Source organism: Pecten maximus, chromosome 9, assembly GCF_902652985.1.
Source record: "Pecten maximus chromosome 9, xPecMax1.1, whole genome shotgun sequence".
NCBI classification, from domain to species: Eukaryota; Metazoa; Mollusca; class Bivalvia; order Pectinida; family Pectinidae; genus Pecten; species Pecten maximus.
In genome coordinates, this window is record NC_047023.1 from 22,642,170 (window position 1) to 22,662,103 (window position 19,934).

General features: G+C 37.5%; 1 protein-coding gene across 1 annotated transcript; it reads right to left on the minus strand.

Annotated features, from left to right (window-relative positions):
• Positions 1-1,794: 1,794 nt before the first annotated feature.
• LOC117335004 (regulator of nonsense transcripts 1-like) lies at positions 1,795-19,881 on the minus strand. Its single transcript, XM_033894893.1, has 24 exons — positions 19,550-19,881; positions 14,330-14,472; positions 14,042-14,131; positions 13,520-13,729; positions 12,829-13,041; positions 12,491-12,663; positions 12,110-12,208; positions 11,686-11,794; positions 11,319-11,526; positions 10,878-11,024; positions 10,359-10,447; positions 9,665-9,779; positions 9,122-9,265; positions 8,507-8,720; positions 8,176-8,293; positions 7,900-8,056; positions 7,511-7,653; positions 7,313-7,355; positions 6,912-7,043; positions 6,393-6,465; positions 5,546-5,710; positions 5,108-5,238; positions 4,613-4,732; positions 1,795-4,291 (listed from the first exon to the last, which is right to left on the minus strand). The coding sequence occupies exons 1-24, from the start codon at positions 19,730-19,732 to the stop codon at positions 4,172-4,174; spliced, it is 3,339 nt and encodes a 1,112-aa protein (XP_033750784.1). The 5' UTR covers positions 19,733-19,881; the 3' UTR covers positions 1,795-4,171.
• Positions 19,882-19,934: the final 53 nt, after the last annotated feature.

The following is a 19,934-nucleotide window of genomic DNA, read 5'->3' on the forward strand; positions in this document are numbered from 1 at the left end:
TCTCAGTCTTGATTTAATTTGTTCTAAAAGAAAAAGGAAATGCAGTCTAACTTCACAACTAGACAAGTTAAATTCCATAAAATCATTTTGTTGTTGAACAATGACAAATCTAGATTTCAACTTAGCGTGGATTGCTGGCCAATGAAATATTATATCTATGAATTTGTCCTTGGCGTGGAATGACATCTACAGCATTAATGTGTGTCCTTGTGACATCCACTACATTAGACCTATTGAGTTTGACCTTGTCGTGGAATGACCTTCACGTCAGATTTTGAGTTTGACTTTTTGTGGAATTACCTTCACATTAGATTATGGGTTTGACCTTGTTGTGGAGTGACATTTACGTTGGATTATGAGTTTGACCTTGTGGAATGACCTTCACGTTAGACGATCTTCTCGTCAGATTATGAATTTGACCTTGTTGTGGAATGATCTTCACGTGAGATTATGAGTTTGACCTTGTGGAATGACCTTCACGTTAGATGATCTTCTCGTCAGATTATGAATTTGACCTTGTTGTTGATTGACCTTCACGTTGGATTAAGTTTGACCTTGTTGTGAAATGAACAAAAGAATTTCCCCTACCGTTGATAGCATGACGAGAAAATCTCATTCCGAGGTGCGAGATTCCCGACTATTAACCCGAGGTTAGGACAGTTAAAGTTCTGATCCTTGTTGGGACTTTTTTTCTGTTGCATCCTTTAAAGTTCACAACTTGAATTATTGCATTTTAAAGCATTACTTATGAAAATTCGCACCAAAAATATGATTGGATACTTTTAGTTCTAAGTACAAGTAAGTGTTGTGTCGCAAGTTATATCGAGAGTTTGCATCTTCCTTGAAATTAAGCGACATTTCATGCAAAAGAAAGCGGCATGGCATTCGAGTATAGTGACATTTCTGGAATGGTGATCTCTATAACATGGTCAGGACCAGGAGTTTGATTTGGGGCCAGTTTGTTATTTTCAAATGAAGTCTTTGTCAATGTTCGTCTGAAAACAGCATAGCATTACAAGGTCCATCCTCCTTTCATAAATGAAATCTCGTCCAATCGATCAATTAAAGCGACGTCCACCCTAGTCACAAAATGGCCTCTACAACACCAGAGCTACGAATTTCACCTTGCCACGAAATGTTGGTCTCTACAACCTCGCGGCTAGGAGTGGACATTGTCACGGAATAATGACCTCTGAAATCCTAGGGCTATAAGTTTTGAGATTGTTGTGAAATGACGACTTTAGAACATTTGACGTACAAGCTTGGCCATGTAAGTGGCTGTGAGATGACCTTATACACTTGACATTAGCCAGTCGTATTGGTACCAGCACGTTTGATTTAGCCCCAATATAACACATACTTTAGAGCCTGTCTACCACTACTGTATACAAACGAAATTTTGGGTGATAACCAAAATACAAAACCAGTTATTGTTGTTCGAAATACAAGTTATTGTCGTTCATACCACGTAGTTATTGTCGTTCATATCACGTAGTTATTGTCGTTCATACCGTAGTTATTGGCGTTCATACCGTAGTTATTGTCGTTCATACCACATAGTTATTGATGGTCATATCACGTAGTTATTGTCGTTCATACCACGTAGTTATTGTCGTTCATACCACATAGTTATTGACGGTCATATGTAGTTATTGTCGTTCATACCACATAGTTATGGACGGTCATATCATGTAGTTACTGTCGTTCATACCACAAAGCTGTTGTAGTTCATATCACAAGTTGTCATTGATATCACATAGTTATTTTCTTTCATATAGATAATAAAACAACAGATTTGAAGGAGCAGAAGAATTTTTATTGGAGTAAAGGTACAGGACAAGGTTAGAAGCAAATTAAAGTGATACAGGAAAGCGGCCCAAGCACTCAAGGTGCCACACACTAGGGAAGATAACCACTAAAATATCTGTGAAACTAAAATCTGTTGTTATTTACTAGCAAAATTTCATTGATAGCCATCCTAAACACCAATTAATCAAAGAAACTCGACTTCTGGTTGTAAACCAGGGGTTGATGCAAACGAAAAGAATAACTTTAAATCTATTCACCTTTAAATGATCATAAAGTCACAAAATTTTATAACGTCCCATGGAAGAAATACAAAACTAGTCTATGAAAAAACGTGAAATAATCCATGCATTGGAATATTTACTTCAGCACAGCAGTGAAGCTAGCAGAGTGAATGAATCAACTTTTTAATGCCCACAAGTAACCATACAAGGAGATTAACATTAGCAGTGAGAACATAGATATATCTGATTTAGACATGGAGTTAAATACTGAACACATCCTTTACATTTGCATTGGTCTCTCTCAGAATCCTTACCAGTTGGCTCCTTTGCAATTGGTCCAACTTTACACAGACATCATCTTCTGTACAAATTTATTGCTAGCTGATTTTAAAAAACAATAACTCTTACTATTAGATTGCACAACATTAAAAAAGGACATAAATCAAATACATTTCATGTGACCATCTTTCTTGAATTTGATAAAAGTATGATTTACACAACTCACTTCTCCTCAAGAATAATATCTTCCACACCGAATCTACTCATCTCCTATGCATTATTCAACAGACCCATGTAGATAACTTATCTTCCTTTGAGTAAGGCTCCACAAGTGGCATACTGATTTCACATTCTATTTAGATTTATCCCTGGCCTAAACTGATCTCCAGTCTCTGCTTTAAAGCTGATTTACTTAACAAAAAGTTTTGTTTTTTTTTTCATCAAATGAAACGGGGAAGAACTCAAACAAAACTTGGTTCGGGACAACTGAATCTTGCTCTGGATTGAGATTTTCACAGAGAAATATTGCACCTCGAGACTTGATCATGTCTTGATTTGCGTTTTGACATTTATCATACTAGGGCAATCACTTTCATGTATTGTTATGATAAAACAAATCCTACTCGAGAAGTTAAAACTACAACACCTATTCAGCAGCATACAGTATAGCCAAAATTGGTCATCGAAAATGTAAATCTGTTATGAAAGACTTAAATCACTGAATGAACATTTTCAATTCAAAATCAAAGACTTACGGGTAAACAACTGGTAAATGAAGAAGCGACCTTCAAAGTTTGACATCTATTTGTCACAAGGCAAAAGGTATGGGTCTGTTCCTTCTCAGGGAAAATAAGGGCAGTGATTTTTTTTATTATAGCAACAATTCGTGAGCCAAGAGGGATCTCCATTTTTCATGTTTAGAGACAAACCTGCAGAATCATTGACAACACGTGTTGGTGAAGACACGAGGTTGGAATATTAAGGAACAAACCAACAACTGTACACATCACACAGACCTGATATAGTCAAGTAGCTTCTCTCCAAACACCTCTACAACTGATCAGCATTTGCACTCACCCATGATTTCTTGGTATCACCATCACCTGTTTTAACCATAGTCCTTATCAATGTAATACAGTAAGTGTCTGCTGTGATTGACATACATATCTAGAACATTCCAACGAAACGCCCCATTAACATCGGCTATATATCAAAGATGGAAGCAAAATTATTAAAAAAAAAATCACCATACACAATAAACTGAAAGAAAAGACTATATTTCAACACAAAGATAGATATAAGCTTGCATTCTAATACTCGGATGGTACCAAACTCTTTTCCAACACAATATTTTTGTTTAAGTGTAGTTTCTCAAATCTACTCTTGCATGAAACCAGGGCTACATATGATCTCTGATTTATATCTTGTAGTGCTACCCACACATTGGGTTCAGATACACTGAACCCCTTCAGTATGGCATCAAAACCACAGGCCCAGCAGTGTCTGTCGTCTGCTCGGATTCACCTAGCAGGTGGCATATATCTGCCCATTCATATCTCCACCAACATGCCACGTTACCGCTTTAGAGCCACATGATCGGTCATGTGAGCGGATGGCTGTGTCGGACCCCGGTGGCTGTCTCACTCAGCCTTGTGGGAGGGGACGTTTCCCTCAGGTGTGGCCGTGGGAAGCCGACGCCCGTGGTTGGTGGTAGTTTTACCTGGCAGGCCACTTTAGCAGACACTGCTCATTGTGTGCACATCGTACTGTCAGAGACATTGTGGTAGCTAAGATCTTGTGTGATCGATCACTTAGTTTTCATTTCATCTTTCTGCCGTAGGCTGATATTGTGAGTGGCGGTCCTAGTTGAAGGGACCTTGTGACAGCTGGGAGGCATAGAACATGCGGTCGCCCTGGTATGTCGAGTCCTGGGACAACATGCCGTCAGCCTGCGACTTAAAGTCGTCAGCAAGGAAACTGTCCTGCAATCATAAAGATGTAAAGGCTTAAAACATTGTTTTCAATATACAACAATGTATTGGATAGCATTTCTTAGCAAAATATAAAAAGAAGTTGAACTTTTGTTATGAAAATAGGAATGAAATACAAACAAACTCACTATGTGAGAAAAATGAAGATATTGCAATGCATATTAATGTAGGTCAATAATGAAAGCTAAGCCTCATACACAGATGGCCTTAATAAAGAATCAGGAGCCATTTCTACTACCCTCCTTCACATTTAACAGGATGACTCAAACATCGAGTATAAATACAACAGGTAGACCGCAAAAATGCACAAACCTGGGACAGTTCTGGCTGCGACAGGCCCGAAAGGCCGGGCTGGCTCATCTGGAACGACTGGCTCATCGACATTGGCCCTTGGGTCAGAGGACCCTGCGAGAACGGCTGGGATATACCATCCTGAAAATAGGCAAGGTGAAACTTACACTAATGAAGATCATCATCAGTAAACAGTTCTTGAAGCTCGTTTTACAGTAGGATCTTAACTTATTCGGAAACACATTTCATCAGAAACCTTCTACTTGTTATTTACATCGGACATTCATAAATCATACCTAGTGATGTATTCTACAGAACTATAGCTTAACAAAGTTTAGAGAGTTTAACAAACAAAAGTAAATATTTATTCTAGGAAAATTCTTGAAGCAAAGTACATACTGTATATCGAACCAACTAGGTTTCTATGTCGAATTGTAAGTCTGAAAACAAGCTTGTTGGAGTCTTAATTCTGCAATGAGCTTGTTGCAGTCTTTATTGTGCGATAATAATATTCACCTGACTAGCCTGGCTCTGACTGCCATTCTGACTCATCTGTGAGCCCTGGGTGGTCTGTGTGTTGCTGTATCGAGGTGGCTTCTGGCGGTAGTTGTAGCCACGCTGGTTCTGTCGTGGATTGTTCTTGTTGTCTGAGAGACATAACATACAGATATTACTAAACATTAGGCCAAAAGCAAAAGCAACTATCAAAAGAGAACTTGTTAGAGACAGAAAGCTCCTCTAAATTGGCTAAAGTTGATCTACTGTTCCTCATAACACTGCATCAATAACCAATCCCATAGTCTTAAAAGTTTTCTTTGATTCTCCCCTCTTGAACAGGTTTTAAACGAAAGCATTTGTAAAATATTTCTCACCAATAAGGTTAAAATTGATCAAAATTGAATACTTTCCCCCTATACCCAATGGAGCTCAACCTTACTGAAAGTAAGGACTTACTCATGTGAACCGGCTGTTGAGTGTTGAAGGGCTGTGGCATTGGAGGTATGAACATGTTGACTGGCACTGGCAGGTTGAGAGCGGGGCCTGTATAGGCACGCTCAGGTCCAATATAACTCAGCTGGTCATGGTGACGGACCACAGCTGGTTCACGATATCCCTGGGCTGGAAAAAAATACACAACAAATTACTTGATATAAAGTCAATTACTTCATGGCATTATGGTAGATTTTTATTACTGACAAAAGCAACAATTCGTTGACTTCCTAAATCACTTGCAATATTATATTACCAGCATTGAGTCTGGATGTGTAACCTACATACAATGAAATAAATAAAAGAGGACAGTGGTAGCAATACTGAATTATATGAAGCTACATGTATATGGTTTTAGATATTGACAGAGCAAATGGAAAAAAAAAAATCTGTAGTAATTGATCCTGCATGCAACATTGGGAAACTACAGTTATTGCCACTATCCCCAGCAGTTATCGTACAATGAGCAAGTACTTTCGCATGGAACAGATACTGTCATGTTATAGAACCGGTTGTGGTAAATGTTGTCCCTATATGAACAACTGTATACATACAGCAAGATCAAATTTGCACAAGACGCAATCCGTAAACAATCTTCTTTCACAGCAAAGTATTATGGATATATATTCAGTAAAAGAAAATATATATATATATACTACAGGAGGAATCCAGGGGAAAAAAATCTACGCATGTTGGGTACTGGGGAAAATGCAGCCTATTATTACAGTATTGTCTGAATTAAATCACCTGTAAGACAAAATACAAAAGGGAAAATTGCATTGTTTCAAAACCTATTCCACTGCATACTTACTTCTGTCATACACACTACCAGGGATAAGTACTTCTCGGGCATCAAACATAATGTTACTCATGAATCTGCCACCCTGTAATGAAAGGTTAACATATAATTACAGTCTATTACACATTATCACAGTCTACTACACATAATGGCAGTCTATAACACATAATCACAATCTATTACACTTAATTTGCAGGCTTGCATTTAGGCTATTTCTCAAATGTATTTACAACTCTGAAAATGACCTCTGGACAATAATTTTCTTGCATAGTACCACAGTCGAGACAGAAAAATTTCCAGTTAAATACTAATATAAGAAATGCAGTGGTCATATTCATCTGTTTTATAAAATAACTGATAATCTTATTCTCATCCTGATGTACTTTATTAATGCACACCATTAATTTCCATCTACCCAAAACACATTCATGCTATGAGTGCAAGAAGATATTGAAAACATTATACAGGTTTATACATGGAATAAAACAGTTGTATCTGACTAGCAAGAACACTACAAGAAGTGTGACGTACCGGGTTGGCTGAGTTGACAAGCTTGCGTGGCTTGCTGAACTGTATCAGGCTTTCCTTGAGGTTGTTGAGGGGTCCCTCCACCAGGCATTTCTGCTCCTTGTAGTAAGTCAACAGGTGGTTCCACAGAGGTTGCTATTCAACAGAAACACAATGATTTTATAATAATTTTGAAACAAGTTAAAACAACATACATCAATCATGCTTCTGGGCCAGGAAGGAAGTGTGTGAAGGTCTTAGAGTGGAAGGAAACCGGAGTACCCTGGGATAAGTGTGTTGACACTTTGCCACCTGGACCCCCTAAAATTCACTTCATTATATAGTTATGTGGTATTTACTAGGAACTAATAAATATCTCCTATTTTCCCCCCTTCTATTAGTGTAAAAAGAAAATTGATACATACCTTTGACAGGACTTTAGGGTTACCCACAATGATGATTCCATACCTAGGAAAAACAAAATATTGATGACTCATTAATATTTAATACTTATTATATATTACATACAGTATATCAAAATTTTCAATCTTCCTACTTATATATATTTACTTATTTTAAGAATGATAAATGCATCATGAAAAACATCCAGCATGGTTACATACTTTGCTCGAGTCAGAGCTACATTCAGACGACGTGGATCATTCAGAAATCCAATTCCCTGGTGTTCATTGGATCTGACACATGACAAAATGATGAAGTCTTTCTCCCTCCCTTGGAAAGCATCCACACTGGCTACTTCAATCTCCTGGAAGCAAAACAATATTAACATAAGGCATCCAGTCTAAATACAAAATAGTGGGATACTTATTTATCTGGTATGTCTTTATAAATTATACAATGAATGCCATAGCTCTGCATTGCCATATCTTTATCATACAGATTATGAATGCCATGTCTTTATCATTATACAGTCTATGTGAAGTAAAACATTTTCCTATACAAATTTGGAAGATTAGTTTTTCTTTACTTTACATAAGACTGTATGTCGTACCTGGTACAGCTTCTTGTTAAGAGATCCGCTGTACTGCATGTACTGGACAATGTATGCTCGTTGTCCCTCATAAGGTGTGATGATACCGATCTGTTCAGGTTTGATGCTTGATCGTAGGAAACGGGTGGCAATCTTCTCTACATTGACTGCCTCAGTCCTGGAATCAAAAGGTTTAAGCAACATTAAATTGGTTCATAATGTTTTAGTTCTCTAGTTTAATTAAACAGTAATGTAGCATTACCAAATTTTTCATGACATCACACTCGGACAGTATACCTGTTGAGATAGGAGGTGCCAGAGCTTGAGATTTCCTCCTGACCAGATGTCGTGTAGAAGAACATCGGCTTGTCTGCCTGAGGCCAAGGAATGTCCAGATTCTTCCTTGTACGATCAGCTGTCAAAAAATGATTCAACTGTTAGAAGAGAACATAACCTCAAGTTAACTTTACATTTTTTTTTCACTGATCACCACCAGAGAAAATGGTTAAAACACAATTTTCACTCCTTTATGCTTTCAACTACTTTGACCATTTTACAATCGCTGACTGCGGCATGATAGTGTTTTTTTTTATGGAAACTGTTATACAAAAATATTCTATACACATACCTGGGGCAACCCCATTCTGCAGAGAGCCTTCATAAAAGATGTTTGAAGGGAAGGCGCTGAGTGCAGGGTGCATTCTGTACTGGACCTGGAGCCTGATGGGGCGAATACCTAGCACAACCAAACGCTCAAACAGGGACTGAGACAGTCCAGCACGAGCTGCTTTCTTACACATCACCACTGGACCAAGCTGACAGTGATCTCCAACCAGAATCAACTGTGGAAAAGGTAGGTAAATATCTAATAAACATATCTTAACACAGGGCATGAAATCATCTCTACAGTAAACATCCAACAATTTTACTTCTGTTTTAGAGGATTGATTGACTGATGGGGCTTAACGTCCTTGTTCCGGTTATAACCGAGCCCAGGACACTGTTTTACAGGATTGATTGATGGGGCTTAACATCCTTGTTCCGGTTATAATCGAGCCTAGGATACTGTTTAACAGGATTGAAACATTTGGGTTTATATTCCAATCAATATCATTATTTCAGTTACATGATTGTATTTTTTAATGGCTATAAATCTGAATTCCATGTCTTAAGAAGTAATGTTAACTGTTTCTCTTTTCCGGGTGTTAAAAACATAAAATAAAATGAAATTAAGCAAGCTTACTTGTCTGCATCCTAGAATCACAGGGATCATACACTCGGGTTCTGTAGCCTGGGTACTCTCATCAATGAGTACAGAGCGGAACTGCATCTTTCCAAGTCTTGGGTCCCCTGCTCCAACACAGGTACAGCAGATCACATCTGCATGCTGTCAATAAAACAACATCCACACGTTGAAAATTTTGTATTTCACTTACTCAATCATATATTTATCTGCCAAATCTGCCGTATTGTCCACAACTAATAGCACTTTTTTTTTTGAAGAAAAAATTGACATAGGACAGATGGCACATGAAGATCAACTCACTTGTCCTTTGGACCAGGTGAGCCAAATAACAACATACTTTTGCGATTGTCTTGTGATTTTTTCTAAAATATTCTAAAATCCAATATATGCATCTGCTCTTGATTCCTAATGTCAGAATTGTCAGTGGTTTAGTAAAACAATAACTGCTCATATCAAATTTCTTACCAGTGAATGAACTAATCTGAGTTTGATTATAGTTTAGTAGCTGTATATCTTCATAATGTCAGTGTTTTTACAGACCTGTAGCAGCTCTTTCTCACACTGTTTCTTGAGGGAGCGATACCTCTTCTCATCAGCAGATGACAGTTCACCAGTCTCATCTTTAAGCTGTTGCAGCTTCTGTAGCTCTGGCACACTGTAACAATCAATACAGTCTGTGTTAAACTTTGATACAGGTGAAAAATTACCTAAACTTTGATATCTGTGAGAAATTACCTAAACCTTACTACCAGTGAAAAATTAACCTAAACTTTGATACCTGTGAATAATTACCTAAACTTTGATACCTGTGAATAATTACCAAGAGTCCTCACTTGATTGCTGAGTGAATTCTCCTCTATCTACTTTCAATCGAGATTTGTTTACACACAGCTTTCATTTGATTCTACTAGAGCAGTGGAGTTATTTCCCCTTCAACTTAGAAGTGATGAGGCTGAAGTACAATCCTAGTTTGCATATATTCATCTTCTAACAATGTGATTTTAATCTTGATTTCAGATCACAAGGCCAGCTTCATAACATTAAATTGAAATATAATGAAGACTGCAACACAAATTTACCAGATTTATTCAAAGAAATGGAATATATATCGCCAACATAAACTTAATATACATTTAGATGATGTCTATATTACTAAATTTTACTAATCAGAGGTTTGTTGTAGAGCTTCAGTTACCTGAAGATGACATCAGTCTGTCTCAAGACAGGTACTCACCTCTCGATGTTCCTGATCTGGTTGTGTAGGGACAGGAAAGAGACTGGGGACTCAATGGCTTCACGGCTCTTGGCACAGAGGCGCACCACCTAACAACATGCAATAACAACATTTTAACTAAAAGCTTTCACTGTGAACCGAGATAAATTGGATATTTTTTTTTGGCCTGTCACTACTGTGTTATCAGCTGGATTACTGTGTTATCAGTGAATACACCAAGGTTATAGGAATGCAAGTGATATGGCTTAAGTGACATAATTAATGATAAAAAAGTTACAAACTTTCAGATCACATATCGCACAATGGAGACAGGACACATTCCATATGACCGATGTTTATATGCCAAGATTAAATTTGAAAACTATATGTCTTTCTTAATGTCTGTCAAACAAATCTTTATTGTGTGATAAAAATATGTATTTCTGTTTCAAATTTATCAAAGATTTACTAAAATTTTCACAGATCCATAACTTTCTTCTAACTCTTAAATACCATCATCCAAATTATTATAATACTGACCTTGAGCCCAGTCCTGTGAATCTTCTCGGTAAGCTGGTCCACAGCAATGTTGGAGGGGGCACACACCAGCACCTGGCCAGAGTTCTGTTTGGCCAGATGGTACACCACAGTCGCAGAGGTTACAGTTTTACCTGTCCCTGGAGGACCCTGCACAGAGAAGCAAACATAACTGTGAGGTTTAAAATCCAACTATTGGCACTTTGATCACTGGCAGTTGTGGGAGTTATTTCCCATGATACAGATCACTGAAATAAGTAAGTCAGCAGAGAGATGCTTTCATTCTGTATGAGCCACGCAGATGCGACCTTCACCTGGATTAGACTGCTGGGGACTCACTTTATAATGAGCCAGGCAGATTTGACTTTTAGCTGGATGAGACTGCTGTGGGTTCACTTAATGATGAGTAAGACAGATTTATGAGCCAGCAGACTTGCCACTTACCTGGATAAGACTGAGGGGTCGCTGCAGGACAGTCTTCACTGCGTACACCTGAGAGTGGTTCAGTTCTGGCAGGTTAAGGGCGCTGAATCTCTTGGGAAGCTGACATTTGATGACGACATCCTCCACTTCATGTCCGAGCAGTTTGTGGTAAATGTAGCCCCAAACTGAGGTCTCATCAACAGCAAAAGTCTTCAGAGCTGCCTGCATTCTGTTGAGAAACACATACATGTAAAAATCCAGCCATGAACAATACATTCTCAACCTGATAGTCAATTAGCTGTTACCACAGTATTTTACAGTGTAATAATTAATATTATTATGATTATAAACTTAAAACGAAAATGAAGTAAACAGAATTGAAGTATACCTGTCAAACGATGTTGACTTCCAGACAAAGTCCACTACAAAGTTATGGGTACACTCTGTGGGCACACCAGCGTTACTCTTCAGTTCTATGGCCACCTCGTCACTATGGTCTGAACATCGTTAAGGTCATAACTTCCACAGGCACCTATTAACTACAACCAAATGCTGTGCCAGTCTTCTTAAGTTTTTAAGCAAATAGTTGAAAGAATTACAAATAATGTTAAAGTCTGCGAGATATCTGGACACACACCCAATACATAACTGTAGTTCATGATTATGTTACATACCCCCTAGGAAGGCATTTGGCCAACTCAAAAATTTACATTCAGAATTTTGTAAATCAATATCTAATATTGAAAATTTCCTCAAAAGAAATGAATATTTGAAGATGTGCAGGTCAGACCCGGAGTCCAAGTAAAGGATACTATCTGGGATCTTGATGACATGTCCAACACCAGACCAAGGCTTGTGAAGTTCTCCCATGTAACGGATCCGTAACTCATCTCCGTGCATCAGCTTCATTTCTGAGATCAACAATATATTAAAAGGTATTACGTTGTTTAAAGCCTTGGAAAATATTCTCATCTACTTTTTCTACCTCAAGTATTTTGGATTTGTAAACTAAATATCAATATATCACAAACACTTAACACTTTCCCATAAGAGATGAAGCAATGGCCCAATTACAGTTGACTTTCATAATCGTTATGAATGACATATGGAAATGACAATTTAAATGAACTATTGGGCATCATAATTATGCTTTGATGAAGAATTTGCTGATGATTCTGTAGTCAAACACAAACCTTCGTTGGCCTTGGGGAGGTGGAAGTATGTGATACGCTTCTTGTTCAGGCCAACATCCCAGCGAACCACAATGTTATCCTGGGTCTGGGACTCCTTCAGCTTCTTATCATAGTCTGCCTCTAACTTCACCAGGGGACCAAATATGTTCTGGTATTGGTAGGCATCATCATATCTACACATAACAAATATAAACAGCTTTGACAACTGTGTACCATGGAAAGATCACAGATCACATTCATTAACACTTTGATTTATTAATTATATATTCCTTCTAGGAGAGACATGCTTTAGTATATTGCAGAGGAAATATACTCTGGCCACCTTTGGTTATATGTACCTCAGAAGGACCTGTTGGGGCTCTTCATCTACCCCAGGTTTCTCCAAGTCTTCAAGTGTAGCATCAGGGTTGTCCTTCCATAACTCCTCCAGTTTGTTAATCTGTTGGGCAGAGATCTGCCGTCCTCGCATTTGTTCCTGGTCTGAGGGCACCTTTACCAGCCAGGCTAGGAACTGTCGATCCTGGATCAGGGGCTGCCACTGGCTGGGATCCCTTTAACATAAAATTACATGTGCTACACATAATCTCATTTAATTCATAGAACATCTGAAATGTTTGTTTTAATATAATTGCTATGTTTCAATTAAATTTTTTTTTTTTTTTACAGAACCCCCCCCCCCCCTTCAATTAATCTAAATGGATTTAAATGCAAAGGCAAGAATATTTTCAAAATTTTAGATTAAAGAAATAAATTATTCAGTGATAGTCATCTTGTCTCTTATGATACAGTTTTCTTGATTTTACAACATTTGCATAAATTATCTTACATTGCAGTCAATATATTATGAAATTTATGAAACAAATTCAATTTTTTTTATTAATATTATATGTATATGTTACAAGCTTTTAAGATATGGGGCCCTTACTGGGTCAGTTTGGCATAAGTACAGGATACATGCAAGTACACAGAATATATTCATTTCACAAGATTGACCATGATGCTGCATTTGATGTGTTGGGTTATAAATACCAGTTCATGTCCTTGAGGTTGGTGAGTGTAGCACATGGCTGTCTACACAGTAACACCACCACAGAGTCGGCCTTGGCTGGGATGAAGCCAAGCAGGAACACATTACGACAGCCACAGTTGTAGCACTCGAGGACAGTCTCCCCCAGTGGTCCATCCTTGTGGAGCGTCACCTCCTTAGCCTTAGCTCTCACCAAATGGTTGATGATGTGGCTGATGAAGTGTATTAAAACCAAACATATATTATTCACTATTAAGCATAGATTATCTAATAATTAACTTATAGGTAATCTACATGGGACCTACAGGAACAGATAATGAGGTATTTATGTAATATCACAGCTGACAGACACTGTGGTTAGATCTCATTAAACATTACAATGTACTACTGTTTCCTCCTATGTTCTACCATCTTAGCCAATGAATTAACATGTAAAATAATACAGCCAGTACCTTGTGTTAGTGGCTGTTAGTAAATAGAGCTGTGATCACCAATATCATAATTAGATAAGAGCCACTACTCACCTGCCTGATGTGTTACCACGGCCATTACAGAACCACTTCTTGGTGGAGTTACACAGCACCACACATGCTGGGTCATGTATTCCACAGTATCTGTTGGTATTGAAATCTTTCATCAATACATGATGTACAACAACTTTCAATTATAACAAATCTCATCAATATAGCAGTACTCTGTAATCATACCTTGACATTTATTTAAACAATGATATTGTGACTAATAATAAAACATTCTCGTTCTGTAAAAAAAACAAAAAACAACAAAAAACAATTACAGTTAAAGGAACTTACGAGCATGCATGTTTGGGAAGATCTTTCATATAAAACTGTTCCTCTTCCTCCTCCTCGAAGTTGAGCTCACCCACCCCTTGTGCGATGACTCCAATCCCCTTATCCAATCCATTTTGTAGTGGTATATCAACACCATTGGGTTGCTGCAAACAAATAATCAATTTCAACATTTCAAAGCTTCAATTTCAACATTTCAAAGCTTCATTCTTGCTATCTGACTCACTGGGATTTTTATTGTTGAGGAAATTGTGATGAATTCTGCAAATATTATTTTTATTAATTCTGCAAATATTGTTTCTGTGAATTCTGCAAAAAATTTTATTTGTGAATTCCGCTAATATTGTTTTTGTGAATTCTGCAAATAATGTTTTTGTGTGCTTGAGATGTTACAATACAAAAAGGAAAGCTCATGCAGCAACCGAAAACTTAATGAATGGACAGCAGGGTCTTTTTCACTGCTTTAGGATGAGGCCGTTTGTCTCATTTTGGGAGGAAAATTGGTGAATTGGAAACTTTTTTGAGCAAACTCCAAAGTTTAGGAATTTTGCTTGGACATGTAATAATTTCAACTGGAAATGCGTCCCATTATCAACCCGAAAGAACCCCTTCAGAAAAGTCATATCTTTTCAATCACTTAGTTCAGTAATAGGTAAAAGGTGTGACATTTATTTCATTTCAAATTTTTTTATTGACATTTGACGATATTAGTCAAAAGGATTAAATAACAGACCCAGTGATTTTTTTTCATCCTTTTTTACAGGGGCCTGTACCTTTTCAATTGGGAAAATACAGCGGCATTTTTCCCCAATTGGGAAAATTTGGTGTTGGTTTTAAATGAAAAAAAAGTCAATAACACGTCCATATATTTATTTATCTGTTAAATTTTCAACATTCATCTGGCCTAATGATTCTTAATAGCTATCTAAAGGGCCATTTTCCTTGTTTTTTGCCCCTTGAACATGTCCACCAAAGAGTCCAGGCCAGTGGTCATGTTTTTTCAATTTTCTTGAAGGATGTGTCCCAAGTTTTATACCCTTTTGTAACAAATGGCTTACAACTCAAATGTGCACCAAAAAATAAACAATTCTCAAACAATTCTCAGTACTTGCACATGTAGCCACATGTCACACTACTGTGATAAAGACAAGAGAAGGTAGATCCATATTTGGCAGCATTAAATGTTCATCTATCGACGCTGCTCCTCTTTTTTCCCGATGAAGTTAATACCAGATTTTCGTCGCGGGTTACATGTACATTGACGTTTGCTACGGGTAAACACTCCGTCTGGACGGTTGATAAAACAGATTCAATGTTGGATGATGATTCATTGGTTGACGGGTTGTTTGGTATATCGCCGCCGGAAGAATTAAGTCACTCACTTTCGTAAGGCCTTTCCTATCTTTTTTGTCAGTCTTTTGACATAATACTTCGTGTTGTGCGACTCTTGTTTACATGATCTTAAACTTTCAAGCGCTTGTCATAGCATATGTGAGCCACGTGTGCGATTAAAACACTCGATCGACACAGACTTTCGCGGTGCGCTCGATTTGAAACATTGAGGAAAACGACATCGTTTCAGACACGGAAACAGAAAGCACGGGAATCTGCGTTATCGAACGCGACCAACATAGAACGAGAACACCGGCGTTGAAAATTTCTTGTGAAATACATTTTGGTCGGCATTTCTTTATACCAATTAATATGAAGGGATATTTTCTGAATGGGAAAATATGAGCAAGAAATTGGGAAAATACAACAAAATTTCTCTAGGGGAAGGGGCCGAAATTCGGCCCCAAATCGACCCTAAAAAAATCACTGAGACCAAGCCTATATAAATTCTCTCCTATGGTGGCAAGGTGTGGCATTTATTGAATAAGACATGTATTTTCAAACATTGACCCCGAAACAACTAAAGGAACTCTGATAGTGATCATAGACATTTAAAAGCCATTGCATTCATGCTTGCATCCCTTTTTTCATTGGTTGTCCGATATTGAATCACAACTTCCAACATTATGGGAAAATTGTATATGTATTTTGGTCCCTTTTCAGATGAAAATTGATATCCGCATATAATTTTTCGGTTAAAAACACTTATAAGTTTTCAACTATAAAATCTAGTTACTTCCATGACTGTTGCTCAGTTATCAATTCTAAAATTCCACTTTGTTGACAAACAACAAAAACATGTTTATGCAAGTTTTCAATTTGAAAACCTAGTTACTTCCATGATTGTTCACAATTCTGAAATTCCCTTTTGTTGACAAGTAAACATGTGCAACATATGTGATGTTTATCTTTAGACTGGCCAATGTAAAAACTGGCCTTCAATGAGTTTTTGCTTATAATACCATTTTGATAAGACATAGAAGTTTAAATGTAGTTTATTTGTGGCTCTTCCACTTTTAAAATGTGCTTCTTCCACAAATCTACTGAAAAAAGTTAAACTATATAGATCTGTAAATGTGGTAAGACGAAAGTTTTTGAATTCCCGCCAGGGGCAAATTCACTGTCTCCTCTGGACAGTGTTCGCAAAGAAACCTAAGCTTCTTTTCACAGAACTGTCAAATCTGAATAACAGTATATATTGGATGACTTCTTACAATTGGCAAGTTGTTTAGGTGATTTTCATTTGGGACTGCACTGCCACTCTAAAATCTCACTTTTAATGTTTCATCACATTTGTTCTGCAGCCTCTCAAAGCAAGAATCAAAATGGTAATAGTCAGCTGCTTATGGGTCACCTCAGGTCATACAGGGCTTTTTCTCACTGTTTTTGAGAAAGGGCCTTTTTGTTTCATTTTGGGAAGAAAATTGGTGAATAGGGAACACTTTTTTCATGAGTAAATAGCAAATTTGGGGAATTTGGCTTAAATATGAAATAATTTCAATTGGGAACGGGGCCCATTAACGGCCCCAAAAAGCCCTGTCATCTGTAATACACACTTAAGAAGTTTTTGGGGACTGGCAAAGCTAAAACCAGAGACATATATACAGAGAGATTAGTAACATCGCTATTTCCCCGTACACATAGTGGCTCCCTTTATTCGTGACCACTCAAGCATATCCCTTATCGAGAGCGTCCTGTCTCCTATCAAACACACGCGAGCGCAGGTAAATCGGGCTATGCGCATGTGTGTATCGTAGTATTGGAACTTATTCGACATGTTCTGGTTAATCCGCCATTACGTCAGACCAAAACATTGTCATTTTAAATACACACAGAAAGCACATCGTTTTATTTTGGCCACTACAAAAGTTACCACATGAACCAAAAACTATCATACTTATGGGATATAGTCTTATTGATCATGCATATTGTTGTCATTTATCCGTATTTTCGAAAATCCATTGGGTCCTATTCGACATGTCCAAGTTTGTAATTAAGCCGCCATTACGTCAGACCAAAACATTGTCAATTTTAAACGCACACAAAAAGCACATCGTTTTATTTAGGCCACTACAAAAGTTACCACATTAACCAAAAACTACCATACTTATGTGATATAGTCTTAGTGATCATGCACATTGTTGCCATTTATCCGTATTTTCTACAATCCATTGGCGTCCTATTCGTCATGTCCAAGTTTGTAAATAGCCGCCATTACGTCAGACCAAAACATCGTCAATTTTAAACGCACACAAAAAGCACATCGTTTTATTTTGGCCACTACAAAAGTTACCACATTAACCAAAAACTATCAAACTTATGGGATATAGTCTTATTGATCATGCATATTGTTGTCATTTATCCGTATTTTCGAAAATCCATTTGGTCCTATTCGACATGTCCAAGTTTGTAATTAAGCCGCCATTACGTCAGACCAAAACATCGTCAATTTTAAACGCACACAAAAAGCACATCGTTTCATTTAGGCCACTACAAAAGTTACCACATTAACCAAAAACTATCATACTTCTGGGATATAGTCTTATTGATCATGCACATTGTTGCCATTTATCCGTATTTTCTAAAATCCATTGGGTCCTATTCGACATGTCCAAGTTTGTAAATAGCCGCCATTACGTCAGACCAAAACATCGTCAATTTTAAACGCACACAAAAAGCACATCGTTTTATTTTGGCCACTACAAAAGTTACCACATTAACCAAAAACTATCATACTTATGGAATGTGGTCTTGATTATCATGCACATTGTTGTCATTTATCCGTTTTCTCGAAAACCCCATAAATTGGAGATTCCCGCCGATCTTTCCTGCGTTGTGCTTGACTTTCATACTCAAAATACAAACACTTGGACAGCAAATTGTGATATATTTCATATTGATGACACTTCTGCACTTTGATATTAATAAAATTAAAGCACATAATTGGATCTTGGTGATGATTTCAAATAGAAATTATCGATAATTACGTGTCTGGTTTTCAAGTTTTCTCCAATATGGCGTCTAGTGAAGACTGAACCGAGCGACCGCAAAGGATTGTGGGAAGGTCAGGGGCCACTATGTAAACACAAGGGCAAATAGAGAGCTGCCAATCTCTCTGTATATATGTCTCTGCTAAAACTACCCATTTCTGAATCAAAAAGTGTAATTTGAGTGAAAATCTGGGAGTTATATCATCGCAAAAATTAAGGGAGAATTGACAATTAAAAAAATTAAGCCAGTCTCAAAAGTGTAAAGAAGTTTAAATGAGTTAACTCAAAATACCATGGTGCTAAAAAGATTACCTTGGTAGCCGACATTTTTAAATGAACCACATAAACTACAAAACTTATAAATCATACGCTGTCTTATTGGGACTGTGACACTCTTCATTATATAGCAATTAGGTCGACACTTCAGTATCACAGTATTTTAAATTTGCACAAAAATCATTTGAATACTCCTACAAAGCATTTAATCATTAATCGCCCCGTGAAACAGGCGAAATAATATCAATTATTTTATATAACACGTAATCAGCATCTGCTGACATTGCTATAACTTGACATTCCACGTTTTCCCATTGTTGTTGTGTAACTATGTTCCATTTGATGTTGCTATTTTTTTCATTCAGATTTCAACTTAACTTTACTCAAACTCATGCCACAATAAGCCTAATATGACGATTTGGCCTCCGTAACAAAGATAAGATCGCGATCTCAACCACTCGACAATATCAAGATGGCAGTTTATCATGTGGCCACATGTCCCATATCGCACATGGCATAGGTGTATGTCAATCATCAAATAACAAAATACGCCATATTGTTATACCTGACTTTGGCTCTGTCCAGGTTCTAGCTGAGAGGCTTGGGTCTGCGACTGTGTTTGTGATGGTAATGTAAAATCTGTAAAGTCGAAGTCTGTGCCTTGAGTATCCGCTCCGAGGAGATCTTCCTCGGTGTCCAGGAACGTGAGTGTTTGGGAATTTGGGGCATAAGCGTCAACACTCATCATGTCATGGCCGTTTCCTTAGAACTATATAAAAGTGAGGCGAACTAAAAACGGCAGCGTCAGAATAACTGCTCGAAACACGTTAAATTTTGAACTGAAAGTAGAAATGTTTTCCCGAATGTTTCACGCCATTTCGTTCTCTGGTAGTTGACGTCACGACTACACATAAATCGATGACGTTTCAACATTGTGCACTTTTTACCCT